The sequence below is a fragment of the Bicyclus anynana genome, chromosome 17, assembly GCF_947172395.1.
Source record: "Bicyclus anynana chromosome 17, ilBicAnyn1.1, whole genome shotgun sequence".
NCBI lineage: Eukaryota > Metazoa > Arthropoda > Insecta > Lepidoptera > Nymphalidae > Bicyclus > Bicyclus anynana.
The window spans coordinates 8,749,691-8,768,160 of NC_069099.1; the positions used below are offsets into that span (position 1 = coordinate 8,749,691).

Genomic DNA, 18,470 nt, shown 5'->3' on the forward strand with positions numbered 1-18,470 from the left:
AACTTTTTGTAAGTAACTATTCTGTTGATGTATAACTATATATGTATTTTTAAAATACCCATAGCCTAGCATCCTTTCGACCCAAAACAAGTAGCATTGCTAGGGGTAGAATAGATGCCATTTTATATACCCATACTAAAATAGTAATTACTTCTTATAATATAACTGATTCTCTATGAACCATTGAATAGAAAGAAGACAAAACAGTATAAATACAATTGAATATTATGAGCAAAATGTTAATCCTACTAATATTATAAAACGCGAAAGTTTGTATGGATGTTTGTTACTATTTAACGCCGCAACTACTGAACCGATTTGGCTGAATTTTAAAACGAACATAGCTAATACCCTGGATTAACACATAGGCTACTTTTTATCTTGAAAAAAATCATGGTTTTTGCGAGATTTGCGAAAAACTGAATTCCATGCGAAGTTACAGACTAGCGGACGCCCGCGACTTCGTCCGCGTGGGATTCAGTTTTTTACAAATCCCACGGGAACCATGGATTTTTCCGGGATAATAGAAGTATTAATCTAGAGTGAAATCTATTTCCATTCTAAATGTCAGTCAAATCGCTTCAGTACCGCATCGTAAAGGAGGAACAAACAAACAAACACACATACACGAACTTTGCCTTTATAATATTAGTGTGATATATTATATTAGAGATAATACATAATAGATATATTAGATAGATTATATTACCTGTAATACTAGTTTGCTCTACAGGGGGACTACTTCTACTAAAGCCGTTCGCCTTCACAGGACTGGGGCAGAGATCCTTAACCGTGGTGAAGTTGAGAGTATAGCCGTTATCCTTTTTCACTGCAACAAAAAAATATATTTAAGGAAACCCTGCCAGCAAAAACGCAAGATTTTTGTACAAAATAGTAAAAGATAATTTGAAAATGAAAATGAAAATTTATTGTTTTATCAAGTTTACATAGCTGATTGGGCTGGGACCTTCTATTAAGTACTAGACCTGTATCAGAAAGCCCTTTTTTGGATTTGGATAAACGAAGGTAATATTAATTAGTCTTAAGATAGTTTTAGTTAATGAATGGTTTAGCATAGCATAAGTAGCATTACGAGAGCTACATAGTCACTTTAGAGACTAAGCTCTTTAAAAGAGAATAAAAAAAAAATATGTTCACTTAAAGTTCAAAAATTTAAGGCCTATCGAGAGCAGATTTTTATTTACAGAAAATTGTAAGTGGAACCAATTTTTTCCTCTTTTAATAATATATTAGTTCTTCTACTCATGATATAAAATATAAATAGTGTTGTACAGATAAAGAATGACATTGTTGTATGCTCATTTATCTAAACAGTTGTCACATCCATCCATCCATTCCACATATCCATCATTTATTGGGGTTACCAATATAATTTTAATGATTTAGCCTAAAATCAGTGTTTTTAAAAATTTATGTTATGATATATTATGTTGAAAATTCACATCTTTAATGAAAAACCCCTAGACTTCAAATAGCCCAACTTTGATGTTCAGCGGTTTTAACCACTTTAACAAATAATTAGCAGACAGACGTGAATAAACGCTTTTATATTTCTAATTAATTATATTAACAATTTAGAAACATATACTCTATTAAAATCTTTAAGGCATACTATGAGTTTAATAAACATCCACATATCAGTCTTATCAATAAATAAAAAAAACATTGAGCTCTGATATCTGTCATTCACCTTGGTGTAATTCAGTTTATACATATTCAGTAATAATTATACTTTTTTTTCATGCACCAATCTTTAGTCTTAACCAAAGATTGTTGAAAAGACGAAACGCATTTTTTGTCAAAGAAAGTTAAAATCCATAATTAAGTAATAAGCTTTTTTTTGTTAAATTCAGACATTACTTTAACGCAAGCGATGTCAAATAATACTTAAATAGGTACAAATGCGCTACGCTCGTCTATCGCTACGATATACAAACAGATAAAACAACAGTTTCATTGTCAAGATACGTTCTGTATGTGGAATGTTGATTCCACAGAATGTCATTATCACAGAATAAGCAATGATTCAGAATGAGTCTTTACAAGTAGCGTGTGAAGCCGATGAGAACCATAGAAAAAAACAAACGTCACCAATCTTAAAATCCCCATATAGAAACCTTTTTTTTTTTTCAGATTTTGTTATTCAAAATTTAACACTAACAACAATTACGCAAATTAATATAATAATACTCCCATCTTATTTCTTTAGTTTTTGTGAACAGTTTTTAAAATATTTAAAAACACAAGACGCCATTTTTCTTGAATAATATTACAATTACTGACGCGACGCATCGTGCCGTACTGACTCGAAAATGTATTCGTTTTTGAATTTCGTATTTGGAACGGCTACGACACCGTCGTGTACCGTCCGCTCTATCTGCCTATTATTCTTAATCTGTGGTTATTATATAAACATTCAAGTATTAGTTGGTTGGTAATGTATGGAATAAAGTCAATAACAAATTAACGCGTGAGAACAACCAAGCATGGTGCTATCAGAGTCGCTTGTAAACAAGTCTATTTAAGTGCAAATTGCGATACGGCAGCATTGATCCAATTTTCGTAGTGCATATTATCATAAGTACCTGTACCGGGAAAATACTTTGCAGAAATTGTAACTGCAGATTCATTATGAGTATATTGTGACAATATATTTATTGTAAGTCGTGATAGCCCAGTGGATATGACCTCTGCCTCCGATTCCGGAGGGCGTGGGTTCGAATCCGGTCCGGGGCATGCACCTCCAACTTTTCAATTGTGTGCATTTTATGAAATTAAATATCACGTGTCTCAATCGGTGAAGGAAAACATCGAACCACACCAGAGAATTTCTTAATTCTCTGCGTGTGTGAAGTCTGCCAATCCGCATTGGGCCCGCGTGGTGGACTATTGGCCTAACCCCTCTCATTCTGAGAGGAGACTCGAGCTCAGCAGTGAACCGTATATGGGTTGATAACAACGACGACGACGAAATGTTTTAAAGGGTGATTACCAAAATACATTCTTTAAAAATGATAACAAAGATAATCCGTATTTATTTTTGACGTGACAACGTCTTATAATTCGATGTAGCCGGCTGCACACTCGAAAAAAGATGACGTCATGCGTCGGTCCCTCGCTCTAGGGTTGCCAACTTATTTTACAGGATAAAGTATATTCTGGTCTATGAAGATTATTAAACAGTATTTTAGAAAAAACTAACATTTTCTTTTGAAAAATGCAACCATTCCATCAGTATTTTCTTGTGACGTTGTCACGTTCAACCATCGTCAGTAAACCGACTTTATAGACAAACGTTTTTTATTTTTTTATATTTTAAATGCGCGAAAAAGAGTTTGTTTGTTGCGCTTATACAGCTAAACTGGATAGATTTTTTAAATTCTATCACAATAGAAATCTACATTATCAGTTAGTATCATAGGAAGTAACGTGCACATCATACATGCGAAAATATACTGCATACCTAGACAACGATATTAACGATATATTACGAAATGAACCTGTATTGAAGAAGGATTTTTTTATTTAGCACTATAAGCATGTACAGTGCCTACCCTAGATAAACCCCTGTGCACGCTACTAATCATAGGGTATGTTTATCTTTATACCAAATTTCATCCTAATCTTAGTTATAAATGTTACTAAAGATAGTTTGTTTTATATTTGTTGTGTACATTTACACCTCTACATTGGCTTCTTATCATAATGAAATCCTACAGGATGATATGTCAGATTAATCGACAATAAATCTTTCAAACAGTACATTATTTCGTTTAATGGTGCTTATCACAATTTATCATATTACAGATAACTAAGTTACATAATTACTAATTTCACAAAATTATGCAAGAACGTCCAATTGATGTTTCACATAATAAACGGAAATGTATTATGCATTCTGTCATAGCCACTTTCCTATTTCCCGCTAGATCAAAGCAGCATAACTAGTTAAGGTAGTATAATTTGTGCTGTTTCAGGATTCTTTAATTTAAGTGTTTTTCAGATAGCATGGTAACTGTGACAGTCACCTGTATGACGTTCATAATACGTAGTAATCGCGGCAAACTATCAAGAGTAAAACGAACTGTCACCTGCACCATCCTACATGAAACTAACTGTATATAACTGGATAGATATTTAATGTTTAAGGCCTGAAAGGGTATTCAATTTCCGTCAGAAAGTGAATGTAAATTATGATTTACATGAGTTAATAGTTTCAAACCTATCATCGTATGGTATAAGTATATCTGTTTTTCATTCCCACTTCATTTTTGTTGTTCATTCAAAAATGGCGCCTTATGTTTTTAAATATTTTAAAAAATGTTTACTAAAGAAATAAGATGGAGTTATTATTGGTGTTAAATTTTGAAATACAAATAATGAAAAAAGTTTGTATATGCGATTGTCATGGTGACGTTTGTTTTTTTTAATGGGTTTCGCCGGCTTCATTACGTTGCTTGTAAAGACTCACTCTGGTTACTCTGTGGTTATGCCACACATCGCTGGGTATTGTCCTGGATGTATTGGAGATATTGTGATGTGTGATAAGCGCATTTTTGTTCCTCACCCGCTGTCCGGTCGTCCTCGTTGTCGGAGGCGTGCCGCTCGCCGGAGGAGGTGGTCGCGTAGCCGGAGGAGGGCGGCGAGGGCCTCCGGTAGTGCGAGATGCGCTGCTTCTTGGTCGCGGGCGCGTCGTCGGGGCCCGCGCCGCCGCGCTTGCCGGCGCCGGGCGACGCGCGCGGCGACAGCGAGTTCGCCGAGTCGCTGCTCAGCGGGGGGGTTAGGTTTTGAGGTTTCCGCCTGGGGGGTGGACAACAGTACGTCAATTTTGTAAGAGACGAATATCTTAGCATTCCATGGATTCACCGTGCCCGTGAAAAACTCCGAGCAGAGTCCTGAACTTGTGACCACAGGATGTAGGGTTAAGGAATTCCTTGACGATCGATCAACACTCCCCGTTCTCTGCTCGTGTTGTTCTCCCTGCCTAGCCAAATTTGGTAACAGCGCTGTGGCATCAACGAAAAGCTATACATTTTAGTTTTGCAATCCTGTATCATAATGTTCAAATTCACATAAGATGTGTTATAGAAGAAATATTCATCGACCAGTGCAAACCGGAATCGCACCTCTGTAGTCTCAAGGAGCATATAGGTGTATAAAATAGGCTGATGATGATGATGGTAATATGACAATCATCATTATCAACCCATATTCGGCTCACAGCTGAGCTCGAGTCTCCTCTCAGAATGAGAGGGGATAGGCCAATAGTCCACCACGCTGGCCCAATGCGGATTGACAGACTTCACACACACAGAGAATTAAGGAAATTCTCTGGTATTCAGGTTTCCTCACGATGTTTGGATACTTACTCTAACATTATTTAAAAAAAAGACGTTTCATACACAAACCTCTTGAGCATACGTTTCTCTTCCTCCGTATAGAAGGTCCACTCTTCATTAACGTCATTCCATATGTGCCTACGTAAGTGGTAACAATTGTCCTTGAGCGTGCCAATCTCTGGCAGGATTTTGTTCACCATCATACGCTCCTTTTCTTTGATGCCCTCTGAAACACAAATCAAACAATTTCTTTTAAATAACCCGCGGAAATAATGGATTTTCCGGGTTAAAAATATTATATGTTGCTCAATAATCTCTGATTATCTTAAAATGATTATCTTAAAAATAAATTTAAATCCGTTTAGCCTTTCCAAAAATTATCCCGGTCAAACAAACAGACAGACATACAAAATCTAAAAAAAAGCTAGACTGTGTTTTGGCATCTGTAAATAGCTATAAACACTTGATTAAGTTATTTTGAATTCAAAGACAGACACTTAATTTACAACCTCGTAGTATCACACGCGTAGTTTCCATTCCCATGAGAATACGGGGATAAAATATAGCCTATGTTACTCCCTGATAATGTAGCTTTCTATTGGTGAAAAAAAAAAATCAAATTAGTCCAGTAGTTTTAAAGTAGTTTGTTTGTTTGCTTGAACGCAGTAATCTTATAAACTATTGAAAAATATTCCGTTTAATTAATTAAATTAAACGGAAATTAATTTAATTTATTATTAAATGTCCGATTTGAAAAAATATTTCAGTGTCAGATAGCCCATTTATCGAGGAAGGCTATAGGCTTTATATTATCCCCGTATTCCTACGGGAACGGGAACCACGCGGGTGAAACCGCGCGGCGTCAGCTAGCACATAAATACAAATCTTTCCTCTATATAATATTAGTGTAGAAGTATTAAAGTGAGCATGTTACTTACCACTGCTGAGTCTGGCGTACAGTTCAGGCTTCTTGAAAGGTTTCAGTGCTAATAATTGTATAAGTCTTTCTCTGAAAATAAAAAAAAGGTTTCCATTTAGTTTATGTCTGACTGAACATAAGGATAGCTTAAGAATTCTATATGACTACTTATAACATTTTTAACATTATGGTATATTATTTTATTATAAGTATTATTTTTCATTATTTTAGCCTAGTTTACATGGTATAAAGTATTTGAAGATATTGTTTTCTAATCTGTTATTTAGACCCCTTTTTACGCAGTTTTATTATCTGTTAATACAAGTATACAGATACTTTTTAATTGTAAACCATTACTGACAATCTAATTTATAAACATAGTTAAGAAAAGTACAATATGGTTTAGGTTGTGTATTAGCGAACTATATCAACAGCAAATTTAGACGAAATCATTAAGTTTTAATATAAAAACACATTTTAAATCTTCATTTAAGTAAAACTTTCAAACATTTTCATTTTCGTTATTGTGAAGTAATACTTCTTTTACTTTACTGCTTCTATCTATCCATTGGCTTTCATTACATTTACTGGCAGAATTAAGCTTCATGATCTCACAAGAAAAAACGACATTGTGTGCCTACAACTGGCATTTATACTTGAAACTTTTTTTTCCGGGATGAAAAGTAGTATGTATGTATACAGAATAAAATTTATTTCCATTCCAAACTTCAGCCAAATCGCTTCAGTTGCTCCTCCTTTGCACTTCGACTGCAAAGGAGGAGCAAATACTTAATTTCGCCTTTATATTAGTGTGATTGTATAGTACTGCTTGAACTCTTGTCAATATTCGTAATATTGTTCTGATAGATACATTATAAAAACAGCACTGTTACAACATAACACAACCTCTGTTTCCAGGCAATGTTCATGTCAAAATAAATGATTTACCTACTCAAAAACATATCCAATTATGTACGCAACTTATAGTCAATCTAAGTTACAATGTATGAAATACGTTCATAAACTACGTAATAAACATGTGCGAAGGACCATAACGCTATTAGCAAGAAACGGTAGATTTACAAGCCTTCAGAGAAACGGTACGGCTTTACTAATTCAACTTCGTCAAGTCAATGAATATTATTATTAAGTATGAGAAAGTTTGTAGGTTGTACATTTTTTATAACACATTTGAAAACATGTAGCAGAAAGAGAATATAAAAGAGAAGAAAGAATACTTTACGTTATACTAAACGAATTTTCATACTAGTTTTACATGTGGATTAGTTATAAGTACTTATTGACTTTATTTCACAAAAATCGCATGTTAGAATTTGTATCCGTTAAAAGAGAATTATTCGCTTGGCTACGTAATATAAGTAATAGGAAAACTAACTCTAGGAACATATAAAAGCTCGTCAAAAGGAGAATTTTCCTTTAATGAAAGGGAACGAAAATCTTTGCTTTAAAGAAGGACTAAGATTTTCTCAGCCGATATAGTCGGGGGATGGACTTTGGGGTCCCAAAGTGCTGGAATGGCAAAATGCAGGTTGCTCAGTATCGTGATGTTTGGAAGGCCTATGTCCTGCAGTGGACGTCCACCGGCTGATATGATAATCGAGGGTGTCTGATAATAGGTATACCACATTATCTATTTGATATTGTGTCACAATGCAGACCACAATACCACCATCAGACTAACCATTATAAATCACAATCAGCAATAACAGCAAATTAGTGCAAATTGCCAGTTAACTAATTAGAGTTAATTAGTTAAATACGAGAAGAAGCAATTCACCAACGCGGCGCAAAGAAATCACGACTCTTGAATTATTCGCCTTGAGTTGTTTTAAGTTAATAATTTGTACACAACCTTGGCTGTGGCATGAGTCAGCCAGTCGTACTAATCGCCATGTAAAGTTAGACTTACTTGTATTACAAAACCAATAATGGAAAGTGAGACGCCATTTTACGTGCCCGTTTGAAGCATTGGCAAATCATGACCACAACATTCCTCCACTTAGCATCGTTACATATGTGGATAGACCCATCTGGTAAAAATCTAAATCACTATGAAAACGCTTTGATTGTCTGTACGCTTAATTTCAGGCTATAAAACGGATTTTGTTACTATTTTTTAAGCAACGTCAAAAAATAAGTGTTTGAATTCACCCTGTAGAATATGTATGATTTAGACAGTGTTTCTATATAGGTTTATTTAAATACATACAAAAAATATTAGAGTAGAAAAAGTAATTAATTTTGTGGAAGCACATAAATAGGTGAATTATAAAAGATTAAAAAAAATATTTAATTATATACTATAGTGCTGGTATGACCAAAGATAGACAAAGAGAATGTAGTTTAAATTAAAAAGGTACGTAAGCAGAGTACGCGAAAGAAGTCACGAGCTACCGCTGGCGTGGAATAATTTTATTGACTGCTCCACATATTAGCCACATCCTGTACATAGCAGCCGCATATATTATCAACAACACTTTTGTTTTTGATAATGCGATAACATTTTTTTTTTCATACATAGACGAGACTTAAACGTATTATATTATCTATTTAATAAATTAATATTTAATATAAATAGTAAATTAATTCAGTAGGATTTATTATTCTTATATAAGATGCGACCATAGCAGCAGTAGAATATTACATACTTAAGCTGACTATGGTGAAATGATATCTTGGAACACTTCAATAAATATTTATTAGTCATAAAGTTAATAGATTACTAGTATTATCAGCTAAACATAAAATGGATTATCATTTAGTTGGGAAACTACATTATTTTAATGAAAATATTCCATTCCTACTACAGAGACGAAATCAAGGGCATTTATGAGGTCATGAAAGTTTCTTAAAAGTCGAATATATGACAATAAACATTACAATGCAACACGTATATTTATCGATACAAATGTTTATAGCAGCGAATATTATTTTATAAATATTATTTTGCACACAACTATGCACTTATCTATATTAGGCAGAGAGCTTCAACTTGTTTGGAGGGTTATTGAAATTGAAACATAAAGTATGTGTATACCCTTATAATAAGTTATCATAATAGAAAAGGAAGACATTTTGTGACGTAAGCAGGGTACTTAGCCAGCGATAATGACATTGAGAATTATAATGATGATGAGATAGAACCGTCTAATATTTTTGTGGTCTACCATTTATTAAATAAACGCGTGCAACATTAACATGATAAGATACCTGGTATGATAAAAGATATAAGCCCATACACTACCTGTTAGTTAACTTTCACCTAAGTTACGAGTCAAATTAGTTTCGCTTATTAAATCCATCTTAGATAGAAATAAACAAACTTTAAAAACGCCTATAACACTAAAGTAAACTGTCAAAGACTGTGCGACTGTTGTTAGTTTTTCCATACACAGAACAGGTAGACAAACCACCTTATAAACTTACAGCTTCAAATCAACAGCCTTAGTAATTTTACCACACTCTCTTGACCTATTATTCAAATAGTTGCATTAAAGTTTAAACAATCGAAATATTTAACATAATGTGAAAGGATTATCTTAGGCAGGTTAAATATCTGACATTGAATAAGTTTTTAATAATAATAATTTTAGATAAGGTGTGAATACATTGTTGCAATCACAGTTTGCAATGATCTAAAAAAGGTAGAATATTTTAAATTTGGGCTTTTGATTGTAAAATATACGGAATGTATTATAAACCATTTTGCACAACGCTTTATTCTAAGTCAATAGTTTTTCATGAAAAATTGTGTCATATAATGTGCGGGCGATAGATATGTTTGAACATGCAGATTAAAACAGTCATGTAGAATTTATTTCAAGTTAGATGGGAATACCCGCATTTTTATAACTAGTGTTCCACAGATTAGGAATTGTCAATATTTTATTTACCTAATTAGAATGAAAATACATTAGAGAATAGGTAATGTAATAATGGTATTTATCGTACGTTATAATGACCGGTGAGTGCAGGTACATAAAATATTTTTACCATTATATTCAAATTATGAATCAAAAAGTATCAAAACGCCGTAAATTTATTTAAATAATGCAGTTATTATAGTACTTTTAACAAGTTTGTTACTGAGGAGATTTCACTGTTATTGAGATTATGAGGGTCTTATTGCATGGGTTTATTCTTTAATACAATAAATTTATTCTCAACTCTCGAGTCCAGCCAAAACAACTCAAAGTTGTTGTGATTGTAATATGAGGCATGGTTTAGCTAGACTAGGCTATAATACTTGATATGTGGTATACTCACTTTATAGGCCGCTTCGTGAGGTCTGGGTTGGGGGGAGGCCGCTGCGCCTGATGGGGGAGTGGTTGAGGGTGCTGCTGGGGCTGTGTGGGGGGGAGCGACGGCGCCACGGGCGGCGGGCGGGTCGCTGGCGGCACCACCGCCGGCCTCTCAACGCGCTCGGCTCTCTCCGTCCGATCGGGTCTATCAGACCGCTCCGGTCGCTCCTGCCGCTCGGGACGTTCTTGCCGTTCAGGGCGCTCGGTCCGTTCCGACCGCTCGGGTCTGTCGGGCCGTTCTGAGCGTTCGGGCCGCTCGGGCCGCTCGGACCGCTCAAGCCGTTCGGGCCGTTCGGGTCTCTCGAGCCGTTCGGTCTGGTTCGACGGCCCGTTGGAGTATGCGGGGTGTGTTGAGCGTACTTTGACTCGTCGCCCAATATCCGTTTGGTTAGGTTTTATGACGCGGGTGCTGAAATAAAAAAAGCACTGTTAAATGGACTTATGACATGAATCATTTGAAATAGTATCACCATCGTGTCGAACGTTTACTTATTGTCCTAGTTGATATTCGTCATTCCTAAAAGTATTTCAGGCGACAAGTAGGTACTCGTGTTAGGTTAGGTCTTGTCGGTTGCATCAAAGGTATTTCAGGCGACAAGCACAGGTCCACAAAAGGTTGGTTCCACAAAAGAGGAGAGCAGCAGACAGAAGCGATGTCTTATTTTTCTTTGGCTACTTTTCTTTTATTTGAATTCGGAGGCAGCATTTTCTTGTTTTAGTCACTCTTGCCCGCTACACCGCTTATCACTCGTTCTCTCCTCGCTGCTCTGGTGAAAGCTATGCGAACGCTGTACACTACCATTTGCTCTGGTAGTCTTCTTCTACTTAGTGGACTTTAGAAGCCTGGCGCTGGCCCGAATTGTACTCAAGTGAATGTTGAACGAGCGGGTTGCAGGGAGCCGCTGGATGCTCGCGGCTCGAGACCGTTTTGTTTGGAAGTCCATGCAAGAGGCCTATGTCCAGCAGTGAATGATGATGATGATGATGATGATGATGATGATGATGATGATGATGATGATGATGATGAATGTTGAACATTACCATTTGCTCTGCTCCGCGGCGATAGTTCTGGACATGCGGTCCTTGGTGGCCTCGTACGAGTCGTCGTTGGCCTGTACGCGCATCCTCCGCGGCAGCGGCCCGCACGACTCCAGACGCCGCGCGCCGCCACCCCGAACGCACTCAAACGAACCCTGCAATAAGACACCAATTTTGTTAGTATAACTCGCAAGTGCGAGTTCTAAATTCAACTCTATCTTTCTCTTTCTATAGTATCGTGTTAGACAGAGAGAGATATAGGTGAAACTGAATCTCACACTTGCGAGTTTCACAAAACGTCATTACAGAATAGTCTTGTAGAAGAAAAAAACGAGTGTGCTTTTAACCACACCACTGAAGTAAAACTTGTTTAGCTCTCCTTCTCAACGTATGTTCGCCTCGCCCGATTACACTTTTTGTAACGCATCCAGCTTACTATCCAAGTCAAGCGTGCGTAAAGAAGTTACTTCAAAAATAAATTGACGTTAAAATAATTAGATATTTATGTGAAGTCAATTAATATGGATGTTAACGTAATTTATATTGCTTTTACGACAATAATTCCGGTCTTCATTATAGGCATTTTAATTACGTTTTAATTGTGCGTCATAACTTTTATAACCAAAAAGAAGTTATGCGTGAACATTGACCACATAACTAACCAAATTATAAACATTTTAAGATTTTACAAAGACTTGAGAAATCTGTCCTTTTTGTCATATTCTCAACGAAATTAATATTGTTATATTTTTAATTATTTAATAATTATAAATACATAAGACAACATATAAAAACTCCTTCTTCCAGATAAATATTTTATTTAATCTGTACTGTTCATTAATGATTATGGTTTTATTCTGAGGTTTGGTTGGGTATTGTGGTCTATGTGACATGTTATGTGGGTTAAGTTAAATTTAATTAATGTATAAACGATCTACTAAAGTAACGATCTTTTTAAGAATGAGTTATTTGGAATACAATTTAATCATTCCAGCTTGTGTTGTTTTATTCCTATTTTATTAATATTAAAATATAAATCCACATATAAAAACAAAAATGGACTCCTAAAGTCATAACCCTTCCATCGAGCAATAAAGTAATAATACCTCGATCTAACGACTCACTTAGGCGAGACATTCGATTAATCGCTTCCTACGTGTCCAATCTTGTTTTCAAACTTGTTCTCAAAAGTATATTTCTACGACTAATTATAACAGACCGTAATAACCTTGTGATTGACACTTTATCAATATGTATTTTTAAAATTAAACTTGAAGGACAGGACGTGTAGGTACATAATTAACAATGAGTTAAGAAATACAATATTTGCCTTCCATAAGACATTTATCACACAGAACAATTTGTGTAGTGGATCTCTCTACAAAATATTTTCCGTAGTAGGTATATTTGTTGCCAAGCAATTAACAACAAGTCAATTAATAGAAATTTCCAATCTTGTATAATGGAGTTTTTGATTACTATTGTCATCATATATTTAAATGAACAAGGAAAAATCTTCCGGGCTAATGGACAGTGTCCATTAGCCCGGAAATATCAAAACCACGCGACCAAAACCTACTGCGAAAAACTAGAAAAAAAGAGAAAGCTGTATACCAATGTTGACAAAAAAAGGAAAGGTATTATTTATTTATAATGCGCCCGCTCACGCTTGACCACAATCTGACGTGATGGAAACTAATCGTCTGACTCTTCTGTATATATCACCTGTTTCCTTCAATAACGTGATCTCGAAAAACACTATTTTACAAAAACTTAAGACTATTTTTTAACTTCAAAACAAGGGTGTTTTGCAAGTTTTAAGATTATAATACTTGAAAAACACATTAGTTCTGACACGAAAATTTGTTGAAAGTTAAAAAATATAACCTTCTGTAAAATAGTGTTTTTAGATATAATCACGTCATTGATGCAAAAATAAGATTTATTTGGTAAAGGAAATGGTCCAAAATTGTATGGAGCCCTGGATCAGTCATTGTACCCCAGCGGAAATACAAGAAAATATTATTTTTAACTATTTTTGATTATACAAATCTACGAATTTACTTTAATTCTTTCGAAATAATATTCATTGTTTCCCAAGAAATGCAACAATAATAAGGGTAACAATGGCGGATAGATGACGTTTTCAATGCATTAATCGGTTTGACGTTTGCTGTCAATTGTCATGTCATAGTTGCTCCATAGGCGCCATCTTGTTACAACTCAAAAACTTGGGTTTTTATTTTAATCATTTCTTTTTATTTAGTTACGATTTATTCACTTTAACAAATTTTAATAAAATCCTTGTATTTCTTAAATTTTAATGATACGGGGTACAAGAGTGGACCTGAAATGGACCATCTCCTTTATATACATTTAGATATAAATCTCTAGCAAGTATTTATTGATTCACAACAACATAAGTAGGCAAGTATATGCACAGACCGCAGCAACTCTCTAAAACCTGTTACACTCTACAGTACACATTCGTCATAGAGACAGTTTGCTTTACCACAACGTCGTTAGTTTACAATTACTGATGGAAACATATTTTAGTAACTTGAAAGATTAACCCAAGTTCTTGGTTAAGTTTAGTCAATTTGTATGCTTAGTTATTTTAATTCCTCGTTCTTTATTAAAAACTAGGTACTGAACGTAACATTCTCTATACGTACAAACCTAATTCAAGTTTACTAATAGATCTAGCTCTATTACTACTGAAAGTTATTTAACATTACTTAATTTAATAAATGCCTTCTAGGCTTAAGTACTATCTCGGTTATATTTAATCTAATCCAAGAAGTCTGTTTGGATTACAGTATAGTCCACAGTGTATAAACTGAACATAGAGAAGTAATAGACGCCTTCATAGGCATCCGTCACATTAACATTATCATATCAAAAAAAGAGAATTATGCATGGACTCTAAAAAAACAAGGATATTCACAAGACGAGGATTTTCGGTGCTACAATGCGTGGCCGTTTCTATAGACCTAATAGGTCGTTTGACAAATTGTCGGAAGGTTCAGGGTAGTGAAAATCATGTCAAAATCAATGTCAATTTCGAAAATCTGTTGATGGATAACGGCACTCTAATTCATAGTCCATTTCATACACTGAGAACGAAACGTTCATTACGTTAGGCGGGCTACAGACGTCAGTTTTAACTGTGCTGCTAAATAGAACGTTCCTTCAGTTTTGCACACTAACGCACTGATTATTATCAACTGTCTACTGTCATGTACACCTTTACCACTACATGCAAACTTCCAAAAGCAAACAACCTAACTAATTGCAAATAAGAAATCAAAGTCGAATATTTTAAATTTCTTTACGATCAAATTATAAACGGGGACTTTAAATACGAAGTTACTATACGAGTTTTCTGGCAAAGGAGCCACTCATGGCGAATTTGTCGGTCACAAACTATGGCAACAACCGCTCAATGACCTACAAAAGAAAAAGAAACGAGCGCGCCTTATCGATGAGCGGCGTAGTGTTTAGTTAGTGTCTTGTTTTGTTAGAATATCAGCTGATAGTTTACTCAAAACCTTTTAGTTGCAACATTACTATAGCAAATATTTAAGTTCCATGCCAAATAGATACTAGTTTAAATATGAATTTCATATGTGTATTAAAATGAAATACTATCATGGATGATGACGATTCGAAAATCGTGTGTTATTATCGAAAATAATCTTCTAATTCTAATACAAAAGTATTTGATAAATAGCAGTCACAAATTTAAAATAATTAAAGTTACGCATCCTGCGAGAAGCATAGATTGTTTAGAATTAGTATTTCAGGCATTGTGTTAAAAGTTCCTCGATTACAGGTGATATTAACATTCATTACTTATGTTATTGTAGAGGGAAGTTATCAGTGTTGGCATAAGAGGGTAGGTATTTGATGACTTACGCTTAATTGTTTGTTAGGCAGCGTAGATACCGTCACTCTGCCAGTCGCGTTAGTAATTTTGTGCAATGTTTTGTATTGTAATTATTGTTTATCATAAATTGTTTAGTGTGAGCACGAAGAACATGTCAGGCAGGGATGAAGAACGTTGATGCATTCTAAAGGGATCCTTTGAAGCTACTCCCAAGATCAGAAGACCTGGGACCTGCTCGAGGCGTTTCCTCTGCCACAAAATAATTGTACAATCACTGTCGCTGCTACCCGTCACATCGCAATTGTTCTTCAAAGTCATACTTAGTGAAAATAAGTTTATATAGTTTATACATAAATTAGGTACTGAATAATAAGTTCAATCAATACTTTAGTAACATAAAAAATACAAGTGACGAATATTGTTTGTGAAATTATAATGAGCCTCATATTTGTATCAACAAAGTAATTATTGTTTATTGAAACGAAGAAACTCAATGTCGCTGATAAAGTGATAATATAGTAGAGGTCAATTTCACGTAATTATCATAAATATGCATAATTTATTATCATCTCCCCTCTCGAGATCTCTCATGTACCGCTGTTGTTAAGAAATTAATTTTATTTTGAGAAATTCTCTTTAAGATATGAGTATGTTTTGAAACTTATACATTTTTAACAAGAGTTTATTTAGCATTATTTATTAAGTTAGCAATTATAATTAAAACGATTGGTTTTTTTGCTTTTGTGTAAACAAAAACTTCTTTAGACTTTTTGCACGCGTATAATTTTGTCCACCTTGGCTGAAACCCTGAACACGTTTCCAGCGATGACGTAATATGTATAATCTTACAGTATTATAAAAAAAACCTGATATCAGAAGTCGATATCCGTATCGGATAAGGAAATCGAAATTTTAAATAGCCTTTTCTGCCAACTTCTTATTACGATATCTTTTATTTTGAAGAACAAGAAAGCAAAGTCTTTAAAGAAAATTAATTGCTTTTATTAAATAGTTGATTAGTTTTGTACTTGTACGCTCTTTCTCTATGTCAATTTTTTTTTCATTTGCTTGTCTGAAATTTTGTCTGTTAGTCAATTAGTCTCTTACACTTTGATCTACTATCTTTGGCAAATATTTATTTCTTTATTGCCTGCAGTTTAGTCAACAATGGCTTGCTTAGAGTCTATTATTTCCGTTACCTGTGGACCTTCCATTTCTGCATTGCTATTGATACTGAATTTAAATGTGGACTCGCTCGGTGACCCGTTGCCACTCGTCGGAGCCGGAATGGAGATTTTCTGTTAAAAAAAAAACAAACACGTAAATTACAAGTAGAATTGAAAATCAGTTTTAAACCAACAGGTTTTAAACAAGTATTAATTTGTGTAATATTTTAGGGTTTCCTCGCACTTTGGAAGAAAAGTACTATTCATGTCTAGGTGGGAATATTAGAACAATTACTTTATATCCGGCTTTGATATTGTATATCGTATTGTATTTAAAGATTTTTTTTTAATTTCAAGAGATTTATGTCTAACAGTGAACGTCCATCAATCGAAAATCGTGTCATCAAATCGTCCAAAACCGTGATGGTGGACGTCCATCGGCTGATAATGGTAATGATGATGAATGGGTTTAACTTTATTATGTGTCTAATCGAAAAACTGAAGCTGACTTATGCTGAAATGGCAATGGGCTGGTTGTAGGAAACCGCTGGATGCAAGCGGTCCAAGACCGTAGTGTTTGGGAGTCCCCACAAGAGTACCATGTCCAGCAGTGGACGTATATTAGCTGATAATAATGATGTAACGAAAAACAGAGAGGAATTATAAACACTAACGTGAAATAAACGTATGGAATGTCAGTACATTGTAGATACTAATCTCGCCTACGAACCTCTTGGCAGCCAAGATCATATTAAATACAATGTGAATCACAGGCGAGAACTCACTTATCTATTGTTGAACATGTTGCAATTGAAGGCAAATCCAACGTCTTAAGCTTATTTGGAGACAATTGATTCATCAATGTTTGGAACGATAACCTTGAATGAATTAATGTAATAATTACTATCATCTCACTGTTGAGCACAAATTGTGAAGATGATAGTAATAGTAAAAAGTTTAGGCCGGTAAAATTTTCAAGTACATGCAGATTTAGTATATTCAATTTTATGCAAGTGCTATTTAGGGTACAGCCTAGCAATGAGAGAATTTCATCGCCAGGAAAACGGCGACTCGTGGTGCAGTCAACTAAAATTTTTTCCTTACTTTTGTATTTGTTATACGCCAACCTACGGACAGATTTAGTATATCCAATAGCATGCGTCTACAAGAGCTATATGCGAAGGCTATTTAGGGTATAGACTAGCAATGAGAGACTTTCATCGCCAGGAATGGCAACGGCGACTCGTGGTACAGTCAACTAAAATTTTTTCCTTACTTTTGTATTTGTTATACGCCAACCTACGGACAGACTTGGTATATCCAATGACATGCGTCTATAAGAGCTATATGCGAAGGCTATTTAGGGTATAGACTAGCAATGAGAGACTTTCATCGCCAGGAATGGCAACGGCGACTCGTGGTGCAGTCAAATTTTTTTTTTCTGACTTTTGTGAAGATGATAGTACTATTTGCGTTTGTGTATGTTATACGCCAACCTACGGACAGACTTTGTATATCCAATGACATGCGTATACAAGAGCTATATGCGAGGGCTATTTAGGGTATAGCCTAGCGATGAGAGACTTTCATCGCCAGGAATGGCAACGGCGGCCCGCTCGGCGCGGTTCGCTCGGCGCAACGTACCGTTTCGCCACCGAGCGGACGCTACACACGCGATGTTTAATGAATTTGCACGAGAACGTAATGTGCAATTGTAATTTGATCGTACAGACATTTTGCTTTTGCTGGAACTAGTTTCGAACGCAACCAATGCAT

The 18,470-nt window shown here is 35.1% G+C and overlaps 1 protein-coding gene across 2 annotated transcripts in view; it reads right to left on the bottom strand.

The window, feature by feature from the left end:
• The window catches only part of LOC112048041 (RNA polymerase II elongation factor Ell), a 99,849-nt gene that overhangs the window by 14,737 nt on the left and 66,642 nt on the right, over positions 1–18,470 (bottom strand). For both annotated transcript variants that reach the window (XM_052886649.1, XM_052886650.1), the window contains 7 exons: positions 16,728–16,826; positions 11,643–11,794; positions 10,567–11,010; positions 6,299–6,369; positions 5,430–5,586; positions 4,589–4,821; positions 710–829 (listed from right to left, as the gene is read on the bottom strand). In XM_052886649.1, the coding sequence (XP_052742609.1) occupies positions 710–829; positions 4,589–4,821; positions 5,430–5,586; positions 6,299–6,369; positions 10,567–11,010; positions 11,643–11,794; positions 16,728–16,826 (1,276 nt within the window). The remainder of the gene's footprint in view (positions 1–709; positions 830–4,588; positions 4,822–5,429; positions 5,587–6,298; positions 6,370–10,566; positions 11,011–11,642; positions 11,795–16,727; positions 16,827–18,470) is intronic.